This window comes from Rhineura floridana, chromosome 10, assembly GCF_030035675.1.
Source record: "Rhineura floridana isolate rRhiFlo1 chromosome 10, rRhiFlo1.hap2, whole genome shotgun sequence".
Lineage (NCBI taxonomy): Eukaryota > Metazoa > Chordata > Lepidosauria > Squamata > Rhineuridae > Rhineura > Rhineura floridana.
Window position 1 is genome coordinate 78,398,697 of NC_084489.1, and position 25,894 is coordinate 78,424,590.

The 25,894-nt window shown below is 41.5% G+C and overlaps 1 protein-coding gene and 1 long non-coding RNA gene across 3 annotated transcripts in view; one reads left to right on the top strand and one right to left on the bottom strand.

The window, feature by feature from the left end:
* Window positions 1–25,894, bottom strand: part of DPP6 (dipeptidyl peptidase like 6) — a 717,188-nt gene that overhangs the window by 608,555 nt on the left and 82,739 nt on the right. Inside the window, exon 1 of one of the 2 annotated variants that reach the window (XM_061587128.1) lies at window positions 23,384–25,098. The exons of the other annotated variant lie outside the window; for it this stretch is intronic. Coding sequence (XP_061443112.1) covers window positions 23,384–23,434 — 51 coding nt within the window. The 5' untranslated portion in view covers window positions 23,435–25,098. Of the gene's footprint in view, window positions 1–23,383; window positions 25,099–25,894 lie in introns of those variants that run through there. 2 annotated transcript variants of the gene reach the window in all.
* Window positions 22,998–24,796, top strand: LOC133365363 (uncharacterized). Its single transcript, XR_009758182.1, has 2 exons — window positions 22,998–23,223; window positions 24,417–24,796. It is a non-coding gene; the product is annotated as an uncharacterized LOC133365363 (long non-coding RNA).

Sequence of the window (25,894 nt, forward strand, 5' to 3'; positions counted from 1 at the left end):
GTAGGCAACTTCTGCCCCTCCAGATGTTGCGGTACTATAACTCATCACCACTGACCATGATAGCTAGGACTGATGGGACTCCAGTTATCCAAAAGGCCTTTGGTCTAAACCAGTAGTCACCAACCTTTTTGAATCAGTGGAGACATTTTGAATTTTGAGAGAATGTTGTGGGTACCAGACACAAAATGGCTGCCATGGGGACCATGGTATAACACAAAATTAGAGAGAGGACAGACATTTCTGCTTTCCTCCCTCCACCACCACAACCTCGTGTTTGTTATGGGAAGTTAACTATGTCCTGCTGGTCCTGATTGTGGAGATACAGCTGTTATAGGCACAAAAACACTGTTTTCCCCAGTACCAATCATAAACCAAAACCTAGGCTGCCATCCTGTGCCCACTTACATGGCAATAAGCCCCATTAAACAAAAAGAGACTTACCTCTTATACCAATCTCAAAATAATAAACATGGTTTCTTGCTTTGCTTCAGCAAATTGTGATCCATGAGCTCTATTCAGTTGGCCTGTGAAAAGGTTGCAGAACAATCAAGAATTTGGCCCTCACTTGATTTTTTTGCCCATGACAACAGAGCTTGATGCCATTTTGACCATGTTAACAAGGCTCCAGTGTCAATCGTTTTGACAATGATCCTGGCAGTGAAGAAAAAATGTTATCAAAATATGAGTTATGTGCTCTGATCTGTAGAACAAAAACAGTTTAAGAGGTCCACAGAGACTTCCCCAGCAATTTTCAAGTGGTCTTCAGCAGAGGGGTGGGAGCTTAAGAACTGTTGCAATACAGCACACTGTCTATTAAATGTATTTATCTTGGCATTCTTTCTTTGTTGAATAATGTAAATTATAACACTCAGTAAAAGTATGTGTTTACACAGGCCACTCTGCAAAATTTAAATTCTAAGCCTAATGCATCCTTCAAACCAGAATAGAGCCACAATTTTCCAAAGTGAGAAGTAGCGTTTCCTATGGAGCTATGTCAAGACTGTGTGGATTGTCCTGTTTCTCAAAACTGTTTCTCAAACTGGTCAGAAGCTTCCTATTGTTTAATAAAACTTTCACCTTGCATAAATTGCTGTATTCGTTGTTGTACTTAAGCACAGCTCCACTCAGCAATTTGGGGCAGGCAATCATTTTCATTTATATAGCATCTTTCATCAGAAAATCTCCATGTATTCTCCAAAGCACCAATTAATTAAATTTCTCACACAACATCCCTGCAAGACAGGTAGATAGCATTTTCCCATTTTACAAATGGATCAACAAGGAACATGCAGAAAAGTTAATTAAGGCTCAGCCCACAATGGGAATTTCTGTACTTTTGGGGTATTCTGTTTGTACTATAGGGACACCACTGATGTAGTTCATCTCATAAACCAAAAGAAGATGGATTCTTACAAACTACCTTGCACACAGAAGCTCCCTGCTTCAGTTTGAATAGCTTGCTTAGGGTGATGCTTTAGAGTAACAGAAGCAGGTGGCCACACAAATTCATGGGAAAACAGGATGAGTGGCCAATAAAATATAGGAGGAAAACTTACTGGGCACTGTATCAACAAACATTAATTTATACTGCTTCTGAAACCATATATGTAACAGTACTGTATTCCATATTCAGCATTAATAGAATAAATGTTCTGCAAGCAGTACTATAATCTATATTCAGCAAAAACAGAATAAGTTTTCCAAACAGTTACAAAATTCTTCAGAAATGTCTAAGAACAGGTGCAAATGCCAAACCTGCTCAGAACAAAATACAAATTACTAGTCAATACTGAGCATGGTCTGAAGCATTTATGTTTACAGATAGTTAATGATTTTAGCCTTTGGGTCTTATACAAGCAGATGTTTCCCTGCATAGGTCAAGGTTCAGAAACATATTAAATCAACAGCAAACTCTTACCAGAGCAGGCAAAAGCAAATCCAAATTCAGGCTCTAACAAAACTTTTCCATGTACAGATTCTGCTACTTGAACACCTCAGCACTATACTGTTTACACGCAGACCATCAACTGGGTTCAAAATCAAACTGAACATGCTTTGAACAAATATTTGCTTGGCAAATGACTTGTTTATGTCAAGCAAATTCCAACTCAGTTTTCAACTCTTGGTTGATAAGATTTTCCTTCTAAGGTGCTCTGCCTCTATTTTCAAGTTAGAGACCAATTTCAGGTTTTAATATATTGTTCCCAGCAAGACTAGCCCCCTTGCCAGTGAATGCATAGGGTCCAGGGCTCTTGCTCTCTCCCTGCCCCTGTGTGTACATAGAAACCTTGTATTTGTTTATTTATTATTTGATTTCTATCCTGCCCTTCCTCCCAGCAGGAGCCCAGGGCAGCAAACAAAAGCATCATAAAAACAGACTTTAATATACATTAAAACAAAACATATTTAAAAACATTTTTTTAAAGCCGTGACAACATCTTAAAAAAGAAAAAAGGTTAAAAACATTGCTTTTTAAGAAGGTTTAAAAAACATTAAAAAGCAGTTCCAACACAGACGCAGATGGGGATAAGGTCGCAACTTAAAAGGCTCGTTGAAAGATGAAGGTCTTCAATAGGCACCAAAAATATAACACAGATGGCGCCTGTCTAATATTTAAGGGGAGGGAATTCCAAAGGGTAGATGCTGCCACACTAAAGGTCCGTTTCCTATGTTGTGCAGAACGGACCTCCTGATAAGATGGTATCTGCAGGAGGCCCTCACCTGCAGAGCACAGTGATTGTCATGCCCCCGTCAGAGGACTCCTCAGATGAGGACGACTCGGGAGTAACAGCAGCAGACCCAGGAGCAGCAGACTCAGAAGGAGACATGGAGGAGCCTCCTGAGAATCCAGCTCCTTCTCCCCCTCAGCTGCAGAGCACCCCAGATACAGCAGAGGCCCTGCAGCCAGACACAGACAGTGCACAGGATACTCCCCCCTCACCTGCAGAACGTAGACAGCAGAAGGTCAGGCAGAAGAGAGGCAGGCCTGTCTCCTTCAGGCCCAAACGCTGAGGACTCACACCTGCTGTCAACCTGGCTCTTTATAAGGCACACCTTGGCTGCAGCTTGTTGCTGACTGCAACATCAGGCGTGGCTTGTGTGTTCCTAGTTTCCTGGCACCCTCTTTCGGACTGACCCCTTGGCACTTGATCCCGGACCTCTACTGACCTCACTTCCGGACTCCTGACTCGGCAAGTACGCTTCGGACAAGCCTGGCCCTTATCAGCTCCCCTCCTCCTAGACCTGGCAGATTTATGACCAGACTGCCGGCTAAGGACTTTGCTTCCCTGCCAACCACCCAGGAATTTCCAGCCCCCCACCGGCACTGCTGACGCAGTGTAGAGCTGACAGTGATCGACTGGGTATATAAGGGATAAGATGGTCTTTCAGGTATCCTGGTCCCAAGCTGTATAGGGATTTATACACCAAAACTAGAACCTTGAACTTGGCCTGGTAGCAAATGGGCAGCCAGCACAGTTGTTTCAGCAGCAGGATGACATGTTAGCGATACCCTGCCCCAGTGAGCAGTCTTGCCGCCACATTTTGCACCAGCGGCAGCTTCCGGACCACCTTCAAGGGCAGCCCCACATACAGTGCATTACAGTAATCCAGCCTGCAGGTTATTAGTGCATGGATAACAGTGGTCAGGCTATCCCACTCCAGAAACAGCTACAGCTGTCTTACCAGCCAAAGGTAAAAGCACTCCTAGCCAGTGAGGTCACCTGGTCCTGTGGCGACAAAGATGGATCCAGGAGCATCCTCAGACTACAGACCTGCTTTTTCAGAGTACAACCCCATCCAAAGCATGCAACAGACCAATTATCTGAACTCGAGAACCACCAATCCACAGCACCTCCATCTTGTTAGGAATCAGACTCAGTTTATTGGCCCTCATTCAGCCCACCACGGAGTCCAGGAAGTGGTCCAGGGCTTGCACAGCCTCTCCCAATCCAGATGTTGCAGAGAAAAAGAACTGGGTATCATCAGCATATGTCGAACATTAGTTCACCTATGCTCACAGGTTATCAACAGCAGTCTTCTAGTGTAGATGGAGAATAGAGGAGACTCCACTCAAGAATTCTTGAGTCTTGGGAGGTATCAGAAATTTTCTACTTAGGAGTGAGACTTCAGACAGAAGAACAGTCTTTATAATATATGCTATTTATTCATATCTTGCACACTATTTATTTATTTATTTACTTATTTACTTACTTACTTACTTACAGCTAATAAAAAGCATTCTAGGTGGCCTTAGTCATCATTCCAGAAACAGAAAAATAGAAATATATTTATCAGCATAAAAGAAATTGCTGGATATCCATTTCCCATCAAAGTGTAAGACTCTGAAGGCACGTTTTAGTTAAAACAAGTTACAATAGTTGAAGGACAGAGTTAAACTCTAAGTCATATCACAGAGCCAAAGGACAAAGTACATAGAAATACATGTCCTGAAACATCACCCATCAGATGTTATGGATGGAACAGATGGACTGTTCTCTCCTGCTTTCTTCGACCCCCCACACTAGCAGAGCTGAGGGGCGCTGAGTGCTATAAAACGTGGCTTTTGATACACATTCTTTTCTAAGGGAAGGCGTGTTCCCATGGTCTTATGTGCTGTTTGCTACTTCTCATCAGGCTCTCATCAGATGATCCTGGTTAGTCTTTGTTTTTCCACTAGTCAGCTTAACTTCACCATGTAAGGATTTCCTCTTACTTCATATTGACACTTTACATGACACATTGGCTGTCTGCCCAGACTTGTTATCTCTATGTCTGTTCCAGTTGTTTCTCAAGAATATTACCAGTTTAGGCAGGAGATGGAGGAAAAAAGGGGGAGCAGTTTCAAACTACTCTTTTCCTGTTTGGCTCTTATGCATACAGCAGACTTTATAAATGATTTCAATAATTCTAAGCACTTTCTAAGCAAATCTATGCATATATAAATGATTTCAGCACATTATATGCATATTTTAAGCTATTCTCTGGGCTTTCCCATTTGCAATATTTAACACATTAATTATTAATCCAAACCTGCATTAACGCAGTATTTACCTATAGTTTGAACTAATCTTGATAAACTATTCAAAGGTAAGCTAATAGGTAGGGGAAAGAATCAACTTTCTTCAGTCACCCCACCTTTACCAGTGCTGCCCAGCTGTGCTTTATTCTGGTAGTGTTCAACCTTTTCAAACCTAAGACCCACCTTTAGGCCAAAGCATCCATTCGGTGATCTGGTTCTTAATTTTTTTCATCATTTTATTTATTTAGTAGTAGTAGTGCATGTGTTGACTACCCAATCAACAAAGTCTGGTTCACACAGAGTTAAAAATAATAAATAATTTATTTACCTATTTTTTTTTAAAAAAAAAATCAATTCCATGCTGAAAAGACAGCATAAGCAGCATAACCACATTTCAAAATCAGCAGAAATAATCTGTTCCAAGGGCAAAAAACAAAGTTGTAAAAGGCCTAGGAAATCCAGGCTGTTATGACCCACTGTAGGCTGGGCTGCAGGCAGCCCAACAGGTCTCAACCCATCAGTTAGACCAATGCTCTAACCCAGCCTTTCCCAACCAGTATGCCTCCAGATATTGTTGGACCACAATTCCCATCTTTCCCGACCATTGGCAATGCTGGCTGAGGCTGATGGGAGTTGTGGTCCAACAACATCTGGAGGCACACTGGTTGGGAAAGGCTGCTCTAACCCATAGAAGAGCCCTCCAGGTGTTGTCGGACTACATTTCCCATCATTACTCACCATGGGCCATTTTTGCTGGGGCTGATGGGATTTGTAGCCCAACAACATCTGGACAGCCATGGGTTCTCACACCAGATCTATCTATTTATTTATTTATTTATATACCGCCCCATAACCGAAGCTCTCTGGGCAGTTTAATCCTTGCAGACCTTCTACTCCCCCGCCCCTTCAATCTCTTGTCCAGTGTCGTAAATTCCCTGTGCAGAATCTGTGTTGTTTCTTGTGTTCTGTGTTGTTTCTTGTGTCAGCACTAAATGCCTGTTAAATAATTGCAGTAGTCAGTATGTGAATTTTTAACAAAGAAGTTTTTCTACAAGCCAATTCACACACACATTTCAATGCATTGCTGAATGTACAAAATGCCTCCATTTTAAAGCATTGTGGCAGAGGCAAAAAGGCATGACATGAAAGCTGCATTGGCAATATTCAATTTGCAACAGTTGTTATACACATACAAGGAACAATTTGATGTCTCAACCATTCGAGAGGAAATCCAATTTTAATAAACTCAAAGGAATTCCAAATGGAATATCATGACTAGACATACTAATGGAGAAAAGAGCCAAACACAGGCAGCAATTCTTTATGAAGGAGTTAATGAATGCACAACCACAAACAATTCCAATAAGAAAGAGAAACAGGAGACATTTTTTTAAAAAGCCAATGTGGTTACACAAAGAACTTAGTGACAAGCTGATTTTTTTTTTGAAAGAGTCTTGTTTAACAAATTGAAAGAAGGAAGGTCAGGTCACCAATGATAAGTACAAACATATAACCCAGACTTGTAGGGCCGGTATCAGGAAAACTAAAGTTCAGGCTGGCAAGGGATACTGAGAGCAACGAAAAAGGCTTTCCCCCGTATGTTCAAAGTATGAGGAACAAAAAGGAAAATGTTGGGCCTACTGCTCTGAAAGGATGGTTAAATGTGAATGGCTGACACAGAGAAGACAGAACTGTTCAACTCCTATTTTGCCTCCTCCCAAAAACGGAACCTGTTTGCAACCTTTCATAAGCAGTGTGACGATTAAGAGGTCAGGATTGTAGTTAAATACTGAGTGGGTCAGGAAATACCTAGCTATAGTTGAGTTCAAGCCACCTTAGGGGCCTGAAGGAATTGGCTAATGTATTTTCAGAACCTCTGTCTATCATCTATGCAAAATAATGGGAAATGGATGAGATACCAAATGACTGGAGAAAATTTCTCCCTTTTTTCTCCAAGACTGGGCCAAGGAGGATCCAGGAAACTACAGCAGGTAACAAAATAATAATTTGTAGATATCTTTATAACATTTTTTTATCAAGTAGTGATTAGTAGAAGCTATGGAGGATTATGAAGAATAAATCCTGCCAGACTATTCTTATCTCTCTTTTTGAGTAATCTACTGGATTGTGGGAATGCAGGGGTCATAATTTATGTTGATTTCACCAAAGCATCTGACAAAGTTCCCCAAGATTTTTGTTAGCAAACTGGTTAAATGCAAGCTAGATGATTATACCATCAGCTGGATTAACAACTGCTTGAAAAATAGTACTTAAAACTTTCCATCAATGGCCCCTCCACAAACAGCATAAAACACAAACCAAAATGGCTGGAACCAATAATAAAGAATGCGTGTAGAAGCCACAACTTATAAATGTAAAACACTCAAACTGTTCATACATATAAAAAACGCAAAACACTGATAAATGTGATCAAACAATGAATAAATACAAAACAATGAAAAGTGAAACAGGACTCCCAAGTATATCAGTAACAAGCTCTCCAAGATTGCCAACTCATTTCGCGCACTCTCAAACATATTTTGGAATACTCCGGCAATTTTGTTCTGTGTTTCATGTTGTATCATTAGGAACCTCTCCTTTGTTTGAGTTCCCTCTGCAAACAGGACAGAGTTTTTGAATGGGGCACACAGTCATTTTTATCAGTCAAGGGGTCAAGAGAATCCTCCTTATAGCTGCAGATGATATAAAACTGAGAGGGACAGCTAACATCTCAGAAGAAACGAACATTCAAAATGATCTTCATAGAATGGAAAACTGGGCTGAAATTAATGAAATGAAATTCAACCAACACAACTGCAAAATTCTGCATTTTTTATTATCATCACCATCAAACTAGTTAAGTCACTTGTTACCCAAGGGACTCCAAGAGATTTACATTTAAAAACATAAACATAACTACATTATACCATTAACAGAATTCATACCTTTGGGGAGGGTGAGCCCACTATACTGGGCAGCAATATACGTGAAAAGTATCTCAGGATAGCAGTCTTACACAAGATAAACATGATTCTCAGTGTGATGCAGCTGCAAAACAAAACTAATGCAATTTTGGGCTGCATGTATAGGTTGCAAAAAGTAATTGTTTCACTTTATTCTGCACTTGTCAGACCCCATCTATACAGTGTGGGTGCCATACTTTAAGGAGGATGTAGACACATTGGAATGGATTCAAAATAAAGGCAATCACTGACATGGAAAACAAATCCTATCTGGAAAGGTTGAAGGAACTGGTTGTGTTTAGTCTGGAGAAGAGAAGATGGAGGAGATACAAGATAGTACTTTTTTAATACCTGAAGAATTGTGACACAGAAGACGGCAAAGACTTTTTCTTTATCCCAGAGTAGCTCTATTGTACTTACACTATAGGAAAGTAGATTTCAATCAAACTTTAGGAGGAATGGCTTGACGGTATAAGCAGTTAGACAAGAGAATCCATCAGACAGTGAGATGTCCCTCACTGAAGGTCTTTAAGCAAAGACTGGACAGACATCTACTGCAGTGGGTCTACAACAAGCACGTGTTGGGCTACATAGTCTTCAAGGTTCCCTTCAATCTACATAATACATGTACAGCAGATTTAAAGCATGTGGCTTCCTTCAAAGAATCCTGGGAAATGTAGGTTACCTCCCCTCAGTGCTACAATTCCAAGGACCCTGAAACTGCAGTTCCAAGGATTCTTTGGGGACAGTCATGTGCTTTAAATGTATGGTGTGGATGTGACCTACGACTTGCCCTACCTTAAACAAGATGGAGACAAGATGGAGCTCATAATACTTGGAAACTAAAGATTCAAGAACTGGGAGGCAAGCAGCCTCACTCCATAAGAATTAATTTCAGTGACTGTTTCAATTTTCATTAACTTAAGCCAGGTTATGTCTCTACCTTTTGTGCGCTTTAATGGCTATTTAAGCCACACTTTTGAAATAGTCTTTTCAGAGCCAGCATAACAACAACAGCATCTTCTTGAAACTGAGACAGGATTCTATTCTATTTTATTTTTTTACAGGTCTATCTTCCTAAATTCTGTTTGCTCCTTTCCAAAACTACAGAAGCAATTATTGTCCTGTAATATGTTTTAAAGAAGAACGGGGGGGGGGGAGACATAACGTGCTCCCAGGATTACAATGCTGGTAACTCGAAGGGGGGAAGCTTTGATAACCCGCTTAGCACTCCCCCAGAACCAATTCTGCCCTGCTTCACATGGGAAATCTTGGATGTAATTCACACTAACAGTATTCATTTGCACCAAGTGAGACGTAGCAAGTTTAAGTCCCATAGGATGGAACTTGTTTCATCCAAGAATTCATGTGTTATGAGCAAAACTCTGACATATGCATGGAATAACAATAATAGCATTTAGCACTTAACTTATAACCTGCTTTTATTTGGACTAACTACAGCGGATTTAGCAGCTTTTGTCATGCCAACTGTTGCTTCCCAGCCAGCCAATATAGAAGTTAAGTATGAAGCAAGATTGGACCCTGCCTGCTTTGAAGATCAGGAATGCAGTGCTCTGGAAGAAAATGTTTCTTCGCATGCCCTCTCCCCAATGTAAAGGCCCACCTGAAATTAGCTTCATGACATAGGAAGACAGGAACAGAATCTGTATGTCTCTATTTCCCATGAGGAGCTAATAGCAGTTTTCAAAGGTGAATAGCATTTGCGCTGGGAAATGGGCACAAGTTGAAAGGGTTAAGCACCCTCTGCCACAGCAGTTAACACAACAGGAATCAAGGGTGATCTTAACCATGTCTCCTCCATGTCATGTCTGATTTGGGACCAAAACCAAAATGTCATGTCTGATTTGGGACCAATATGTGTAAAATGCCCCCAAATTTAGTGTGTTATGCTCATGATTCATTCTGGTTGGGATACCATGAACACCATTTTATTTTCATCCAAATACTTATTTAGAACCAGTAACCTGATTTATTGTTTTTAGTGTCCTCTTCTGATTCAGGTTTAATAGAGACTTTTAAATAATAGTTCAGGCTCAGGGAAAAAAATAAGCTTTGGGTTTTGGTTCAGGTTCAATTTGACTTCCTATTTAAATAGGAATTAATGACTCTCTGCAGCATCATTCATATAAATCTCCCCCTGCGTCATACCATCAGTATGAATCATTTTTGCTTCCAGGTAAGTATCTCACAATGTCCACTAAAACCAATTTGATATACTTCGCACCATCTCAGCTTCCCACCTACAAGGACAGGCTGGCTCAGTCTAATTACTCTCCCTGAAAAGCATGTACCCAGGCTGTCTCCTGAATATTACAGTCTCCTTAACATTAGTGAGAGCCAGTGTGGTGTAGTGGTTAGAGTGTTGGACTACGACCTGGGAGTCCAGAGTTCAAATCCCCACACAGCCATGAAGCTCACTGGGTGACCTTGGGCCAGTCACTGCCTCTCAGCCTCTGAGACAAAAAATGAGGCAAGATATCCAAGCATGGTGAAAATCATGATAATGAGAGATGGGGAAGATGATCAGGCAACAGGCAGCTGAGGGAAGTTGCATTTATCCAAAGCAAATGGGATAAAAACCAAAGCGTTGAAGAGGATAAATACAAACCTAAATAACCCATCAGAAAATTTGACTCCACAATTTTTGGCAGTGGATTCTATTACAAAACTCTAAACACAGATGGGCCTGTGCATTTCGGCTAATGTGTCTATAGTTGATTTTTTTGTTAGTTTCAGCTTTGGTTAACTATAGATACACACAGACTGATCATACGAGCTACAACCCAACAATGTTGCCAGTGGACTCTCTCACAAGAGATGGGCTTACTGCTTCTACTGGTGCAGAGGCTGCCATCCATGATCACATCCTGCAATGCAGCAATTGGCTTGAACAAGAACAACTGCATGGCATCAGCAAGGATAATAGCCCTCTTCAGGGGTTACTCAAGAGGTAACATGAGTCAAACAGGCTCTGGAGTCTCTCCTCCATTGTTGTGTGTTGTGCCAGCTTCCCCATGTTTGGCTGTAAATGTCTGCAGCAAGGAACCTTTTCTACTTCTGGAGGCTTCTGGAAGATCAGGGTCCTTAGTTATGCAAGAAACCAGCATGCATAGCAAAGGCTACCTGCGGCAGAAGCTGCATTAGAATGCAGGAAAGCTTGCAAAAACCCTGAGAGTGTGAGGGCAGGGCTAAATGTGTGGGCTCACAGCCTTTTTCTACTCACGTTACCCCTTCACAGCTGTAACATGTGAAGAGGGCTACTATTTGAAATATAAGCTCATCTAGATCACAGGGAAGTACCACTGGATCTTCTGCCCGTAACTGCACTGTCACAAAAAGCACCTCTACCATGATGAGATGTACCTCCTTGACCATCGCTGGGAAAATGTGACCAGTCAGGATAAGTATTCTGTCCAATGCCAATTCTTTGAATTCCTAGTACAATCCTATTCCTTAAGACTTTAGCACAACCCCTTCATCTTCACACCCTACTACCATAGTTTCCAAACTCTCTCTTTTTCCCATGGACCACCTGAATATTGCTGAGGGTGTTGGTGGACCACTTAATGATTTTCTTGCCTGCTGCAGCAATTATAATGGGTTGTATTATTTTAACTGTATTTTATTGCTTCATTTTTCTTATATAGTATTTTATTGTGCTTCAGTTTGCCTTCAATAACATTCAAATTGTAATACACTAAACTATAATAAATGCAGAAAGAAATATACAATTAAAAATCGGTATTAGTTAATGGGGACATGCTGCGGACCACCTGAATGACCACTGGTGGTCCACAGGCCACAGTATGGGAACATCTGCCCTGCTATAATATGCTTAAGTACACATAACCAGACTTGCATATTGGTTCCCCAATTTACTCCTGTCCTTTTTCATCCCCTTCCTTTGCTATCTTTCCTGCGTTAAATTTTGGACTTGGGGCATGAACTTTACTTTATAGAGCCCTATGGACAGAGGTCTAGTTGTGCAGGGTCTTGGAGGTCTTCCACCCCTTACTTTTTGGGGAGCAGGGTGTCAGCAAGGTCCCTATGTCTCCGCATCCTACGAGCCAATCAGCATGAAAGGGGAGTGTTCACCACTGAGAAGAATATTCTAAGAGGCTTCCTTGTAGTTTCCTCCCAAATAGAGTCAATCAAAGTGAAAGGTGATTTAGCCGCTTAGAAGACTCTTCTCTCCCCTTTCATCCTTATTGGTTCCTAGAGATGTCTGTTGTTGTGGGAGAAGGCATTATCAAGGGTCTCATTCTCAACCCAGCAGCTAAAAAGGGAGAGAGGGAGAATGGCTATGACTAATAATAAGTGATCCTGCATTTCTGAATTTGCCACTACACTACTACCTTTGGATATTGATGAAGAAGAGGAAGAAGAAGACACAGCCGCCACCACCTTTCAGACAGGCATCTTTGCTTTTCAAGGAAAGCATCACAGAAACAAATTTTATTATGGACTTACATGAATAAAACGAAGCTTCCTTATATGAAAACAGGCCATTGATCCATCTAGCTCAGTACTCTCTGTTTTGATTTGCAGCAACTCTCAGGGCTCTCAGTGAGAGAGCTTTACCAGCCCAGAGAACCTTCAGCTAGGATGAACCTGAGACCTCCTGCATACAATGAATGTGCTCAATCACCTTTCCAAGACTGAGTCTGGTGTTTATATTTTAAATTTTTTTGCAAACTTTTTTTTGCCAAACTTTCTACAAAGTATTATTTTAACAACATCTGCATATACAGTTCATGAAAGGAAACAGTTCTTCCTTCCAAAAACTGTTGGAAGCTTGCTTATTCTATAAACCAGGTTGTCACGAAAATAATTTCCAGCCCCCAGAGCATATTATAAGAAGGCATTAGCAAAAGCATTTTTCATGCTCTCATAATTAGGTTTTCATTTCTGGAGGAGGAGGAGGGAAAAGCAATACAAACCCCACTCATGGGATGTTGTGATTGCTTTATCTCTTAGAAGAAACCTATTCAATAAACATGCAGGAAAGAAATAATGATGAAGTACATTTCAAATTTTCCATTTCCACGTGTGCACCAGTGCTTCACTCAGTTATACCCAGCTTTGAGGGGTGTTTCACACTGTTTTTTAGGTTTAAACCAAAAAATGAAATCTTAAGTGCGTAGCTCAGAAATATAAATCATGAATGCAAACAGACATTCAAGAAAGACACACTGTGGCAAAAGTCATTTTCTTGGTGTATAGTTTGTTAGTGGCTCATATCCTGATTAATGTCACTGAGCCAATGCATATGGTTGGGTGTAAATTTGCACTCAGGTAAGGTTCCTGTACTGCAACGATGAGAAACCTTTTTTCAGCCCAAAGATCATATTCCCACATGGAAAACTTTCTGGGGGCTGCATACTTAAGGTGGGCACAGGGCCAAAAGCAAAAAAGTGGGTAGGACAATGGATGCAACTCTTACCTTTGTACATGAAGGCTACATTCCAGCCATGAATGTCAGATATTTCTACATGCCACACATCCAGGTAAACAAAAGGCATTATTACAGCCAAGCAAAAGCACTCAGGTAGATGCAGAGCAAGGCCAGTGAGGGATGTGACTTGAGAAGGGGACCCAGGGAGAACACCAGGGGTTGGATAGATAGACCTGTATGGCCACATTAAGTCCTTGGGCCTAAGGTTCCTCACACATGATCACCCATGCATCTGTCCTTCGTTTTCTACACTGATGACGCGTTACCCAACTGAAAAACGGAATAATTTTAAAGTTGGGAAAATTCCTTATTTCCACTGCCTGCAAAAAAGCACATGTATGACTGAAAATGCTGAAAATGCCACAATGAACAGGCATATTGTGCAGTTTTCAGATGTTACTGTCCACATGGTTGTGGGGTGGGGTTTTTTTTTTGCAAAATTGGAACAATTTTTGTTATTGCAAGGAACTGTTCTCATATGAGTGGGCAATATTATGAGAGATATTTGGGTGGGGGAAAATTGACCAATCTGCTAAGATTATAGATAAGCTACCAATGTACTCCATGAAACAGCCCATTTAGCCAAGCATGATGCAGAGTGCAAAAAACAGCAAAGCAGGAGAAATTAGAGGATATTATAAAAGGGAAATGTACCACTAGCAATGCACAACAGGCATAGTTCACAGTGTACACCAAGCTAAACATATTTCCAAGAAGTCTTAGCTGGTGAGCTGTGCTGGAGAAAAATCATATTATAAATGTATCTTTAAAATGACAGATAATCACAGAAGGTAGTAAAAAAGTGATGGAGTTCACCTCTGTTGAAATCCATTTTATCCATTCACTATAAAAGTGGACTGTTCAAAAACACAAAGAATTTTTACGTTAGCAAAGGGGGTAGTTATGACAGAATGAGACCATATGGAAGTAGTTTATTATATTTAAAGTTCTTGGGTTGGTATACCTTTAAAATTGTTTAATAAAAAGTAATTTGATTTATTAGATACACAGGAAGATGAAAGTGAAGAACAATATCTAAAAAAATCTGACTGAAACACAGGTAAGCTGCTTCCCCAGTGTTCTGGAGGCCCTTCTAGCACTACTGAAGATCTGCAATGTACTGTTACTACTTGCTGCTGGACCTGAAAGTGGAAACACATTAGGAATCGATATAGGTATTTTATCAATGACTGAATTCAATTTACATTCAACATATGACGACTGCATCAACCTGGTAGTTTTGTTGAATTTTCTTAGGAAAAAAGTCTTTACTGGTTTTTTTAATGGTATAACAAATGTGTAATAATGTCTTACTATATGACTTGTTCTTAGCCTGGTTAAAGGTAACAGAATTACTCTGTAAAAAATATGGCATCAGTGAAGTCTATTAAGGTACAATACAGCAGGGTGGGTTCTATACGCACAGCACAAGAAAAATGCAGCCTCATCTTTTCTCTGGTATCCATCATTATTAGTCATTAATGGCACACGATAATGAATTCAAACATTTTATTATCATATTTGGAAAAGAATGGAACATTTTTTAAAATGAGCCCTTATAACGATTCTGGATAGACAATTGTTCCTGAAGACTAAGTTCCCATAAATGAAAAACAAGTGAATCAGTCACAACATTCAGTGTGTAAATCTAGCTCAAATCTGAACCCAGTGTCATGATTCACCAGTACTATAAACAACTCAGCATTGTTTCTTGTAAAAATCCTTAAGTCCCTTTGACAGTAATTCCTGGGTCACTCATACACATTTACCTACAGAAATGTGGACTACACCCAGTGGGCAGCTCTGGTGATGCTTTCTTAATCCTGAGATCAAACTAGGCAAACATACACACAGAGAGACACAGACATAAAAAATCTTGTCAGGGTTCTCTGAATCTTCACCCCTTCACTCCAGAACTCCTGCTAGCTAGGGGACATGTTTTTGTGAATTAAAATTGGGAGCACGTTCCTTTTGCAATAAAGGTGGGCAACATTTTTGCCCTAGAGAGTCACATGCAGTGATGGGTGGACTACACAATAGTAGAAGTGGGCAGAGTCAGCAGTAGGTGGTGCCATGTACAGAAACATACATTTCCTCTTTCAACAAGCCTTTCAAGTAGATACCTTATCCCAATCTGCATCTGTGTTGGAACTGCTTTTAGATTTTTTACAAAAAGATGGTTTAAAGGTTTATTTTAAGATGTGCTTTTGTTTGCCACCCTGGGCTCCTTCTGGGATGAAGGGTGGGATAGAAATATATTAAGTAAATATCACACCCAATGCAGGCACACAGCAGAATTACATACAAAAGAAGCTTCCTTAGGCTGACTGAAAACTTTGGGTCATCCAGACCATTGTTATCTATGCCATCCTTCCCAACGTGATGCCCTTGACTACAACACCCATCATCCGTGACCATTGGCCAAGCTGCCTGAGGATGATGCCATGCCAACATCATTTGGACGGCATACCAACCTCCTGCCCTGAGAAAGCTGTGGTAGATACACTCAAGTCAAGTGTAGGGACAATGTTTTTTACCTAGAGATCTCTGGACTGAAGATTTTCCACATCCCATGATGGAAGGTCTCAGGGAGTAATATAGCTGTAGAGAACCTTTGGCCCTCCAGATGTTGCTGAACTATAACTCGCATCATCATCACCAAGCTTGGCCAATGGTTAGGGATGATGCAAGTTGTTTAGTTCAGCAATATCTGGAGGGCCAGAGGCTTCCCACACCTGGAGTAATAGATAAAAACATTGCCCACTCCAGAATTTTGGCAGAGTGGAATAATTCCATTGTACTCTCTACCAACTCCAGAGAGCAAAAACTGGGTGGACAGACCCTAGTGGAAAGTAGCGTCGGGCTCTTAATCCAAGATAATTAATTATGCAAATAGGCTTCCTACATTACAACCACTAAGCAACTAGCTTGACCTGATCAACTTTATTTATTGCATTTATATCTCACCTTTTCTCAAAGAAGCTCAAGGAGGAGTTCATGGTTCTTCCCTCCTAATTTAATCCCCACAACAACCCTGTGAGGTAGGTTAGGCTGAGAGGAAGTGATGGTCCAAGGCTATCCAGTGAGCCCAATGATATCTGAGAGGGTATCTGAACCCTGCTCCCATGTCCTAATTCAACACTCTAACCACTACACCACACTGGCTCTACTTCTGTCATAATGCAATATTTAAGTGCTAACATCCTAAGCATCATATAGAAAAGACAGGAACCCACAAAAAGGACTTAAATCTACATTTGATAGACGATACAGGGAGGAAGGGAAAAGGCTCACAATTAAGCTAATAGAAGATTTGTGATCCATCATTTTCATGTGCAGCTCTGTTCATTTCTACAGAACTTATGCCCATTTAACATTTAGTTAGTAACTGCAACAGACTACAGGGAACACAGGATCACAAGACCTACACAGCAGGCACTTTACAACCATGAGATGGACAGAAACCCTAAGAACTGAGATAACTCACAAGAACTAGAACACTGTTCTACTTGCTCTATACATTGTTAACCAAAATAGTAAGTTTCAAGAACCAAAAGAACCAACATAGTTTCCTGTGTTACCAGGTGGCGGATGGGGGGAGCAATGGCAGGTCTACACAAAAATGTAGCAAAGAGGAGACAAGAATAACCCCTCCAGTAACCACCATTCCTCCAGCTTATAGTCTGGAGAGATGTCTTTAACTGAAAGAGAAAGACAATGTTAGGCTAAATTCTGACCTCAATTAAGCCCGTTTCACTTCAGTAAAAGCATTCCCTCTTCAAGTGCCAAGTTCACAGCTCATTACAAGTTGATACAACTGCATAAATTTAAGTACAATTGTGCCTTTTTGGAAGTGTGGCTCATTGATTTGCAGAGATGTCAGAAAGGATAGCATTTAGTCACATAAGGTTTGTTGCCAATCAACTTAGCGCACAAATCGCAGCCAATTCCTCCTTCTGTGCATGTGTACAAGATAATCTGTATTAAAGTACAGATGTTCATCATCAACATGAAGAACTTTCAGTTACAAAGCACAAGGAACTGGAGAGCTTATCAGACTAAAGCTGGTCCAAGAAGAAGTAAAACCCTTGGTAAAGGCAGCTGGTAAGGCCACCAAGTAAGTAAAGGCAAAGAGAGAATTAAAAGGTGGTTACACCTGATGGAAGCAACTATTATGTTCTATTATCCAACACCCTACCCTTACTCCCAAATAACCCAGTATCTAATTTAAAGGAAGACGCTGAGTGTTGTTGTTATGTGCCTTCAAGTTGATTTCGACTTATGGCGACCCTATGAATCAGTGACCTGCAATAGCATCTGTCATGAACCACCTGTTCAGATCTTGTAAGTTCAGGTCTGTGGCTTCCTTTATGGAATCAATCCATCTCTTGTCTGGCCTTCCTCTTTTTCTACTCCCTTCTGTGTTTCCCAGCATTATGGTCTTTTCTAGTGAATCATGTCTTCTCATTATGTGTCCAAACTATGATAACCTCAGTTTCATCATTATAGCCAAAGCTGAATAAATCTAAAATGCAGGAGCTGAACAGAACAAGAAGCATTTAACTTGTACAAAAGGGACACTCTGAAGTGGCAAAAGAATGCCAATAGTTTCAAATGTTTGAAATAATATGAAAACAAATAAGTGAACAATTGTTCACTAGTTCTACTCAGATTAGAGCAAGAAGTAGTAAGCTGCAAGGATATTCAGCCATACAACAAACTGAAGTAAAGTTTGGAAGTTTGGATATGAAACGTTAAGGAAATCAACCTTGCCTTAGGCATGGTGCTCTCCAGATGTCGCTGGACAATAATTGCCATCAATCATCCCTGACCATTGGCTATGAAGCTGAAGTCCAACAACATCTGGAGGGCACTACATTGGCTACCCCTAGCAGATGTACTGCTTCAGTAGTGAAACCTCTTTTGGAGAAGGGGGAAGGAAAAACATCCCAGTCCAAAGCTATAAGTCAGAGGTGTTGAACTTATGGTCCTCCAAATAGTACTTAATTAAAACTCCCATCATCCCTGACAATCTGCAGTGCTGCCTGAGGATGATGGGAGTTGGAGTCCCAACAGCATCCAGAGGGCTACAGGTTCCCCATCCTATTATATACAAAACAAAAATATCACCACACACTCAGTTCTTTTCCACAATGAAAAGCATCTAAATACAAGCTCCTCTTGCCCTTAATTAATCTGAATTCTTAAAAAAATACATCAGTATTACTCATGGCACACAACTATATACATGTACTCAGCGGCCAGATTTGTTTTCTCCTTTTTTACAAATCATTTGCTTTCCTTATCACTAACAAACCCATGAGCACAAATTAGAGAGACAGGGAAGGAATTATCCCCTAATCTAAGAACTGAGGTTATATGAACAGCTTGATTTCTGCCTCCCCCCATTTCTGGAAGGCCAAAACTCACTAACAGTAAAAATGAGAACAATGATCATGGCTACTAATATCTAATGTCATTGATTAAAACAAACACATATACTTACTCAGGAGCAATCTATCAGTTTTTAACTTTTAAATTTCACCACTGAAGCAACTTCAGCATTTCTGTGGACTCCTCTTGGAAGTCAAAGCAATTGTCTTCTTTAGCTTTTTTTTTTTTAAGAGAGTAAGTGAACAGAATTCTCCCTTCTGACATTTAGTCTGAAGTTGCACCAATGACCATTCAATCCTATATATATATATCTACTCAGAAGTAAGCCATGTTGAGTTCAATGAGACTTGTTCTTAGGTAAGTGTGCACTGGATTAAACTATATAGCAGAGCACAGCACAGAAATTGAGCTATTATATGCTCTCCATCGGAGGCATATGGAGATTTATTAAAAATAAGTGATTATATGAAAGCAGACCTTTTACCACTTACCAAAGCATTCCACTGAAATAATGAACTGACTCACTTAGACTGCCTAGGAGTTTTGTATCCTTCATGATATTCCCTCTGCTAGTTTGATGAATGAGGGAAAATACAATAGAATAAAAATAGATGCTTTTCCAGGTTAAACAATATGTGTGGGTGTGTTAGGGGAGCCAACAATGGATGCAACATTTATCTGTGTGTCACATGACTAGTTTTTAAGAACTAAAGACATCAAAAGTAGGACCACTGAAATAAAGTTACAGAATTTTCATAACAAGACAACAGGAAGTCTTACAGAATTTTCACAGGTTGCCTCACACATTCTAAGAATGAAACAGTTCAATTTAACAAGAACTTTTCAGTGAGGGAAAAGATCAATATATACCCAGCTAGTTGTCAGAAAACTTATACTGAAATTACGTATAGGAATACCACCCATAAGATATTTGTTGAACTTCCACAATTAACAGATAAACGTGTGCTTATAAATGAAAGACAAACTTTAGAATTTTGGAATGAACCCCACCTCAAGAAAATTAGCTCATCACCTGACACCAGACCAGTCTGTTTGCACCATTTTGTAAGTTGTTTTGTATCACTCCTCATTATAAAAGCTAATAATAATATTAATAATAATAATAATATCTGAAGTAACTGAATCAATGCTGAATGAGAAATTACAACAGAGACTTGGGCTCTAATCCAATGCACACGTACCCAGGAGTAAGTCCCATTAAACCAATGGGGCTTACTTCTGAGGAAGCATGTATCGGATTGCACTGTTAAATTATCAACTGTTTTCAAGATAAACTTACTATGACATACGTTTATAGGAAAAATCCTAGATGAGCATTAGGTTTTAGCACAACGATTGGTCAATATTTTCTCTAAAAGAAAAAAAAAGTTTTGTAACTGAGCAATAGGAATGCAAAAAAGTTCAGAACAGAAAATAACAAAAACATAATAGTCCACAGCATGTGTGGCTTACAGCCCAAATGTAGCCTTCCAGACTTTTTCTCCCTCCATGCCTCCTCACCAGCCCTGCCCCACACCCTCCTCAAGTGCTTTTTCCTAGCTGGAATGTGGCCTTCAGCTGTGATAACATCTGCTGCTTTCCTGTATAGAGAGACTGTGGGTAGAAAAGCACTCACTGTTCTACCAGTTCCAGTGCGTCTCCACCTCTCTCTTCTGACAACAGGGACACACAACGCGAGTCAAACTCTGCTGCTTTTTACTATAAAACCTGGTGGGATCAGCTTCAGTGCATTTTTAACAAATTCTGCTAAAGAGATTTCGCAATTGATCAACAGATCAACCCATTCCCACTCCAGGTGCGGCTAATGGAAACACTGTGATCTGGCAACTAGTGTGTTTACAGCCTAAGTGTAAGTGCATAAGGGGCATTGACACCTGTATCTTTGGCTACTACAAATACAGCCTATTGTACAAAGGTAACAGTCACATCTGTTGCTATCCCTACTTTAGGGTCTAGTCCCAGGCACCACCGGCATGCATGCATGCATCCTCCAGAAGATTGCCCAGAAGGGAACATAGCTCTCAGGCCAGAAAAAAGGCTCCTACTCCTAGTCTAGAGTCTTTGGAAATGTTAATATTAATAAAGAATTAATTATACAGCAAAATGTTTTTAAAAAAATTAAACCACCAACACAATACCTTGAAAACATCAGTGGGCAGAGTTGCTATTATTCTGTCTGATGTTCTCCAACTGTAAATTAATAGTGCTGTTTTTCAATGAACCTGCATTAAAACAGATTACACATGTTCCTACAAACCAGTTTACAGGTGGCAATGACCAACTCCCCTCATACCCAAGACAAGAATTATTAAGCACCAGAAAGCATACCTCTGACCACAGCTGACAACTGAATAGCCTTGGAGGCTTACAATTTCGTTGCTCTGTGCATGTCAGAATTCAATTTCAAAAACAAAGGCAAATTTAACAGACAGATCAACAATAGTCTTTAAAGTTTAGTGGCAATTCTTGGGCCTGTGACTCAGTAATATTGGCTCAACAGATCCCCTATGAAGTTGAGACAACCTACACACACTCAGAACAGTCCCACAAGACTTCAGACCAGACAACTGTGGAATTAATGGAGTCTGTGGATCATAGCCAGTTTTGTACAATCATGTTCTGATTTAATTCACCATATGACCTAGAATTAAGTGTGTGGATCTGTTCCACCCTAGGAAAACTTACAGCCACTTAAAAAAAAAGAAAGAATACAGAACAGTGCCTTTAACAGGAGTAGTTTAATCCCTTCCTTTCCATTGCTTCTGACTATGAGATCATAAAAATATAATAGGCAATAGGTTTTTCTTTATTAATACTATAACATTGTACATGCAAATTAGGCTAATGCTGTAGCAAAATCAACTAGTACTAATGTCAGGTGTCTAGTTCTTTCAGTCACAGCCAAGTCAAAAGAGCTATAGTGACATTTAAGGGGGGGAAGAATCCAAGCTTAAGAGTCTCTGCTTCAAGCATTTTGCCAGCATCTGAAGGTTTAGCAAAGATGGCAAGTCACATTTATTGCAATGGTCCATTTTTAAAACTGTTTCCACATGTTCTTCTTCAGTCCGCTTTGTTGAATTTGCAGGTCACATAGTATTGCACCTTCCTGTTGAAAGGACTACAGATAAAGGGAAAGTTGGGGGGGCAGCTAGAGAGCACAATTGTGCTAGAAGCAGCATTTCCTTTCAACAACAAAAAGAATATTGTGAGTCACCAACACAGGGTTTGGGTGAAAGGATGCAGAATACTTGAATTGCTGTATTCATATATCTCAGAAGACACAGAGAACAACCTCCCTACATGCACACCTTTCCCACAATGCACACCATTCACTTAAACATCAGCATTTTCCTAAGTAAGAAGCCTATAAGATTTTTTTTAAAAAAGCAGCTACCAACAGGTGATTCCTTTTTTTTTTAAAGGAGGGTCCACACAATTATTCTTATGGGGTTTTTTTTAAGAAAAAAGAAACAAATCACCTATGAAGACATCACGTGCCACCCCATTCTGAGCCCAGCAGCTTCCAGCAAACCAGACAGCCACAAGGGCAGGGGAAAAAACCTAACAGCAAGGCTGCAGCCCCTACAACATCCTATATTAGCAAGCCATAAGTAAATAAGCCCCCAAACAAACCGCGACAGACACTCGCACAGCCCCTCCCGCAATCCAACCAGGAAAGCAAAACAAAGGTGGTCTCCATCAGCACCAAGATGGCATCCAGCGTTTCCTCAGGAGAGCTCAGCATTTTTTTATTGCTAAATAAAGTACCCAGCCAAGAATAGAAGCAAGGCACAAAGGGTAGGTGGGTGAGAGAGATAATTGTTACTTAAAAGAAAGGCAGAAAGGGGGGCAGTGGGGAGGGAGACCCCACACACTCCGATGCTCAAGTTGTGCAAGTTGTTGCCTGCCCGGCGCTGCTGCTGCTGATCTTGGTTCCTCAACTCTCCAAACCCAGCTCCTTCCCCAGACATGCTGTAATCCTCGGGGAAGAGTTCGGCGCTGTCGCCTGGACCCAGCCACTGAATTCTTCACTTTGTACCTTCCACTGACTGGGGAGGGCGGGGGGAGAGAAAAGGAGGATGGGGAAAGAAACAGCCAGTGCGCTTATCAAAGTGCGGACAATGGAAGGGGAGGAGGAAGGGGAGGACGGCAAAGAGATCCTCCAAATCCTCAGGTTCAAATTCAACACCGCACGTACCTCCGCACACTCCATCTCCTCAGTTACCAAAATTATAAAAAGGCTTCAAAAGCCCATAATGAAAGCACCTGCATGAACAAAGCTCATCACCATCCGGTTTCGGGGGCGGAGGAGGGTTCCACCTAAGCAGCCCCATCTAGGATTTAAAGAGGTGAGCTCCAAACGCAAATGCATGGGGGAGATCCTGTGGTCTGCCCAGATCACGCTCCCCCTAAAAAGAGGGTATGCATCGTACCAAACAAACGCCGAGAAAAGACGCCCCGGAGTTACTCAGGCGGCGGCGGCGGCAGAAGTCGTCGCTCGTCACTTACCATCATGTTGCCTTGCATTTTAGCGGTTTTAATCATTGCTTTTTCCTTCATTTTGGCTTTGGTTGGGGAAATGGTGATGATGAAAAGCGTGTGCCTGCCGGTCTCCTTACAATACAGGCTTGCTACTTAATAATCCATCGGCTTGGTCACTTTACTCAGGAAGCTGGCTTTTTACACTTGCGAGGGAGATGTTTATTCGTGGGGAAGGGGGGGAAGAAGGGAGCGGGGAGGAGTGAAGAGAGTTCTGATTCTCCCCCTTTTTTTAAGCTCAACGCCCTTTTAAAAAGAAAATCATATGGGGGGTAGGGATGGTCATCATTCTCCTGCTCTCCCGCAAACCCCTTGTAACAATGACCTCAAAAAAAATTAGGGGAAAGAAAAAGGAGGATGGTCTGCAAGTGCATGCCCAGCTTTGAATTATGTCTTGCTAGAACTCTCTCAGTAAACATGGGGGGGGGGGGAAGAGACGCTGCTCTTCGCCTCTCACACACCAGTCACCGCATCACAACACACACTACTGTCGCGAGGCGGTGAAGCGCTACTGTCGTGAGAATGCTCAGAGACTTGCTTCAGCCAGCATTCAGCTGAACACTCTCTCCTCTCCGCCCCCTATAGTCACCGGCGGGAAGAAGAGAGGAACGTTGCTCTCAAAAAAAATTTTTTTTAATCAAGGTTAAGCCAATTTTCGGGGGGGGGGAAAGATTGAGATGGGGGAGAGAGGGTTAGTTGCCCCTCGTCCAAACGCATTTCTTTATTTCTTTCTTGATAAGTGTATGTATGTATTTGCACGCAAAGTGTAAGGAGTGCCATACCGGAGACAGAGCTAAAGCCCCTTTCTTTACATGGAGCTAACAAAAGGACGGGCTGAGCCTGAGACAACATCCCCATCCACCGTGCTCTCCTCCTCCTCCTCTTCCTCCCTGGCCAGCCTGCTCAGAATCGGAGCGAATAGCCGGGCGCAAAGAGGACCATGTTTGCTGCAAACAAGAAGGAAGGAAGGGAAGGGTTGATATCAATAACGTTGTTGTTACAGGTTACTATGGGACACCCGTTACGTTTCCATGGTTGCACTCGTTTGGGTCTGCATCTGAATCAGCTGCTGCCGCCGTTCCCACCGCCCTGCATGGAAGAGGCGTGGAGCTTTCCCAGCAACACCCTTCCCAAGGCGCCCCTGTGCCGGCAGCCCTGCATAGAAACTCCCTTTTGTAAGCTATACCAGCTTTTCCTGACACATATAACGGCTACGCTGCCTCTCTTCGCGCCCTTCTCCAGCACCCCCGCCTGTTTTCTTCCTTCGTTCTACACGAACTAGTCCGGATCCCTTTGCAGCTGCTTGCCACTCCCACTACAGGATGCCTCTTTGTTGTTGCATTTCCGGGACATACATACACACACGCGATGCTCCCCCAGCCTTTCCCAGTCACTCCACAGACACACCCAAAGCCCTCTCCCCTGGTCCCACTCAACCTATATGCGCGCGCGCACACACAGTATCTGCAGCTACTACATGCACTTGTTCAGTCGTCCTTCCTCGTCTTCCCAGGATGCCCTGCTGCTTCTGTAATCCCCTCCATTCATCCACCCCTGGGGTCCTGCGGTCGCTTGCTGCGCTTTTCTACTTCTCCCCAGGCCGCAGCCAGCTAAGACCACGCCCACCTCGCAGAAGCCGCTGATAAGAACGAGCAGTGGAGACCGTCGCTTCCCGTGCGCCCTCCATTGCCCACACTCTTGAGCATTCATCCGTTCAAAAGCCCGCTCTGTTGTTCTTAAAAAAAAATAATCAAAACTAAAGCGAGGGTTCATTTTATAGTTTAGTCACGCCAATGAGCTGGAAAAAGCTGTAAGGAGAAGACGTTTTTTACCGCAGCTCTTTTTTGCCCTACAGGCGCCGCAGGAAAAGAGGAGGGCGCGTGACTTACAGCTCCCCTATGCAGGGCGCACGCACTCTTTCACTCAGCCTTGAAAAGAGTATTTAGGTCTTTTGTTATTCAGCAGTCTACAGAAATGTAATTGAGCCAAGCAGGTAGGAAAACAAGTAGTTCATTTGCAGGAGATAATTGCGGAACCACACTTAACGTAGGCTCACCGCAAAGGGAAGTTTTAATTTTAATTTAAGAAAAAACTAAACAACTACATTCTCTGCTATAAGTTTGTAGACAAAACCTTGGAACAGATTGGCTGAGTGCTTCAAATCACAACACACTTGGGAAGCTTTACCATACTTGCATTTGTTTTCAAAAAAAACCCAACTTGCAAACTTTCCCCCTAAAACGGATCGGTTAGCTCCCTGATGGTGCTGGATTCCCATCATCCTCTGCCAGTATAGCCACTAATCAGGCATGACGTGGGAATTTTAATCATCAACAGCTGAAGGGCCACAGGTTTCCTCAGACTGACCTAAAGCTTAATTTTCAGTCAGCCTTGAAAGCCTTGATCATTTTTAAAACCATTTTCCAACCTTAACAAAAGTTTGAGCAGCAACGATCACAGGCACCTGCTACTTCAAATGGT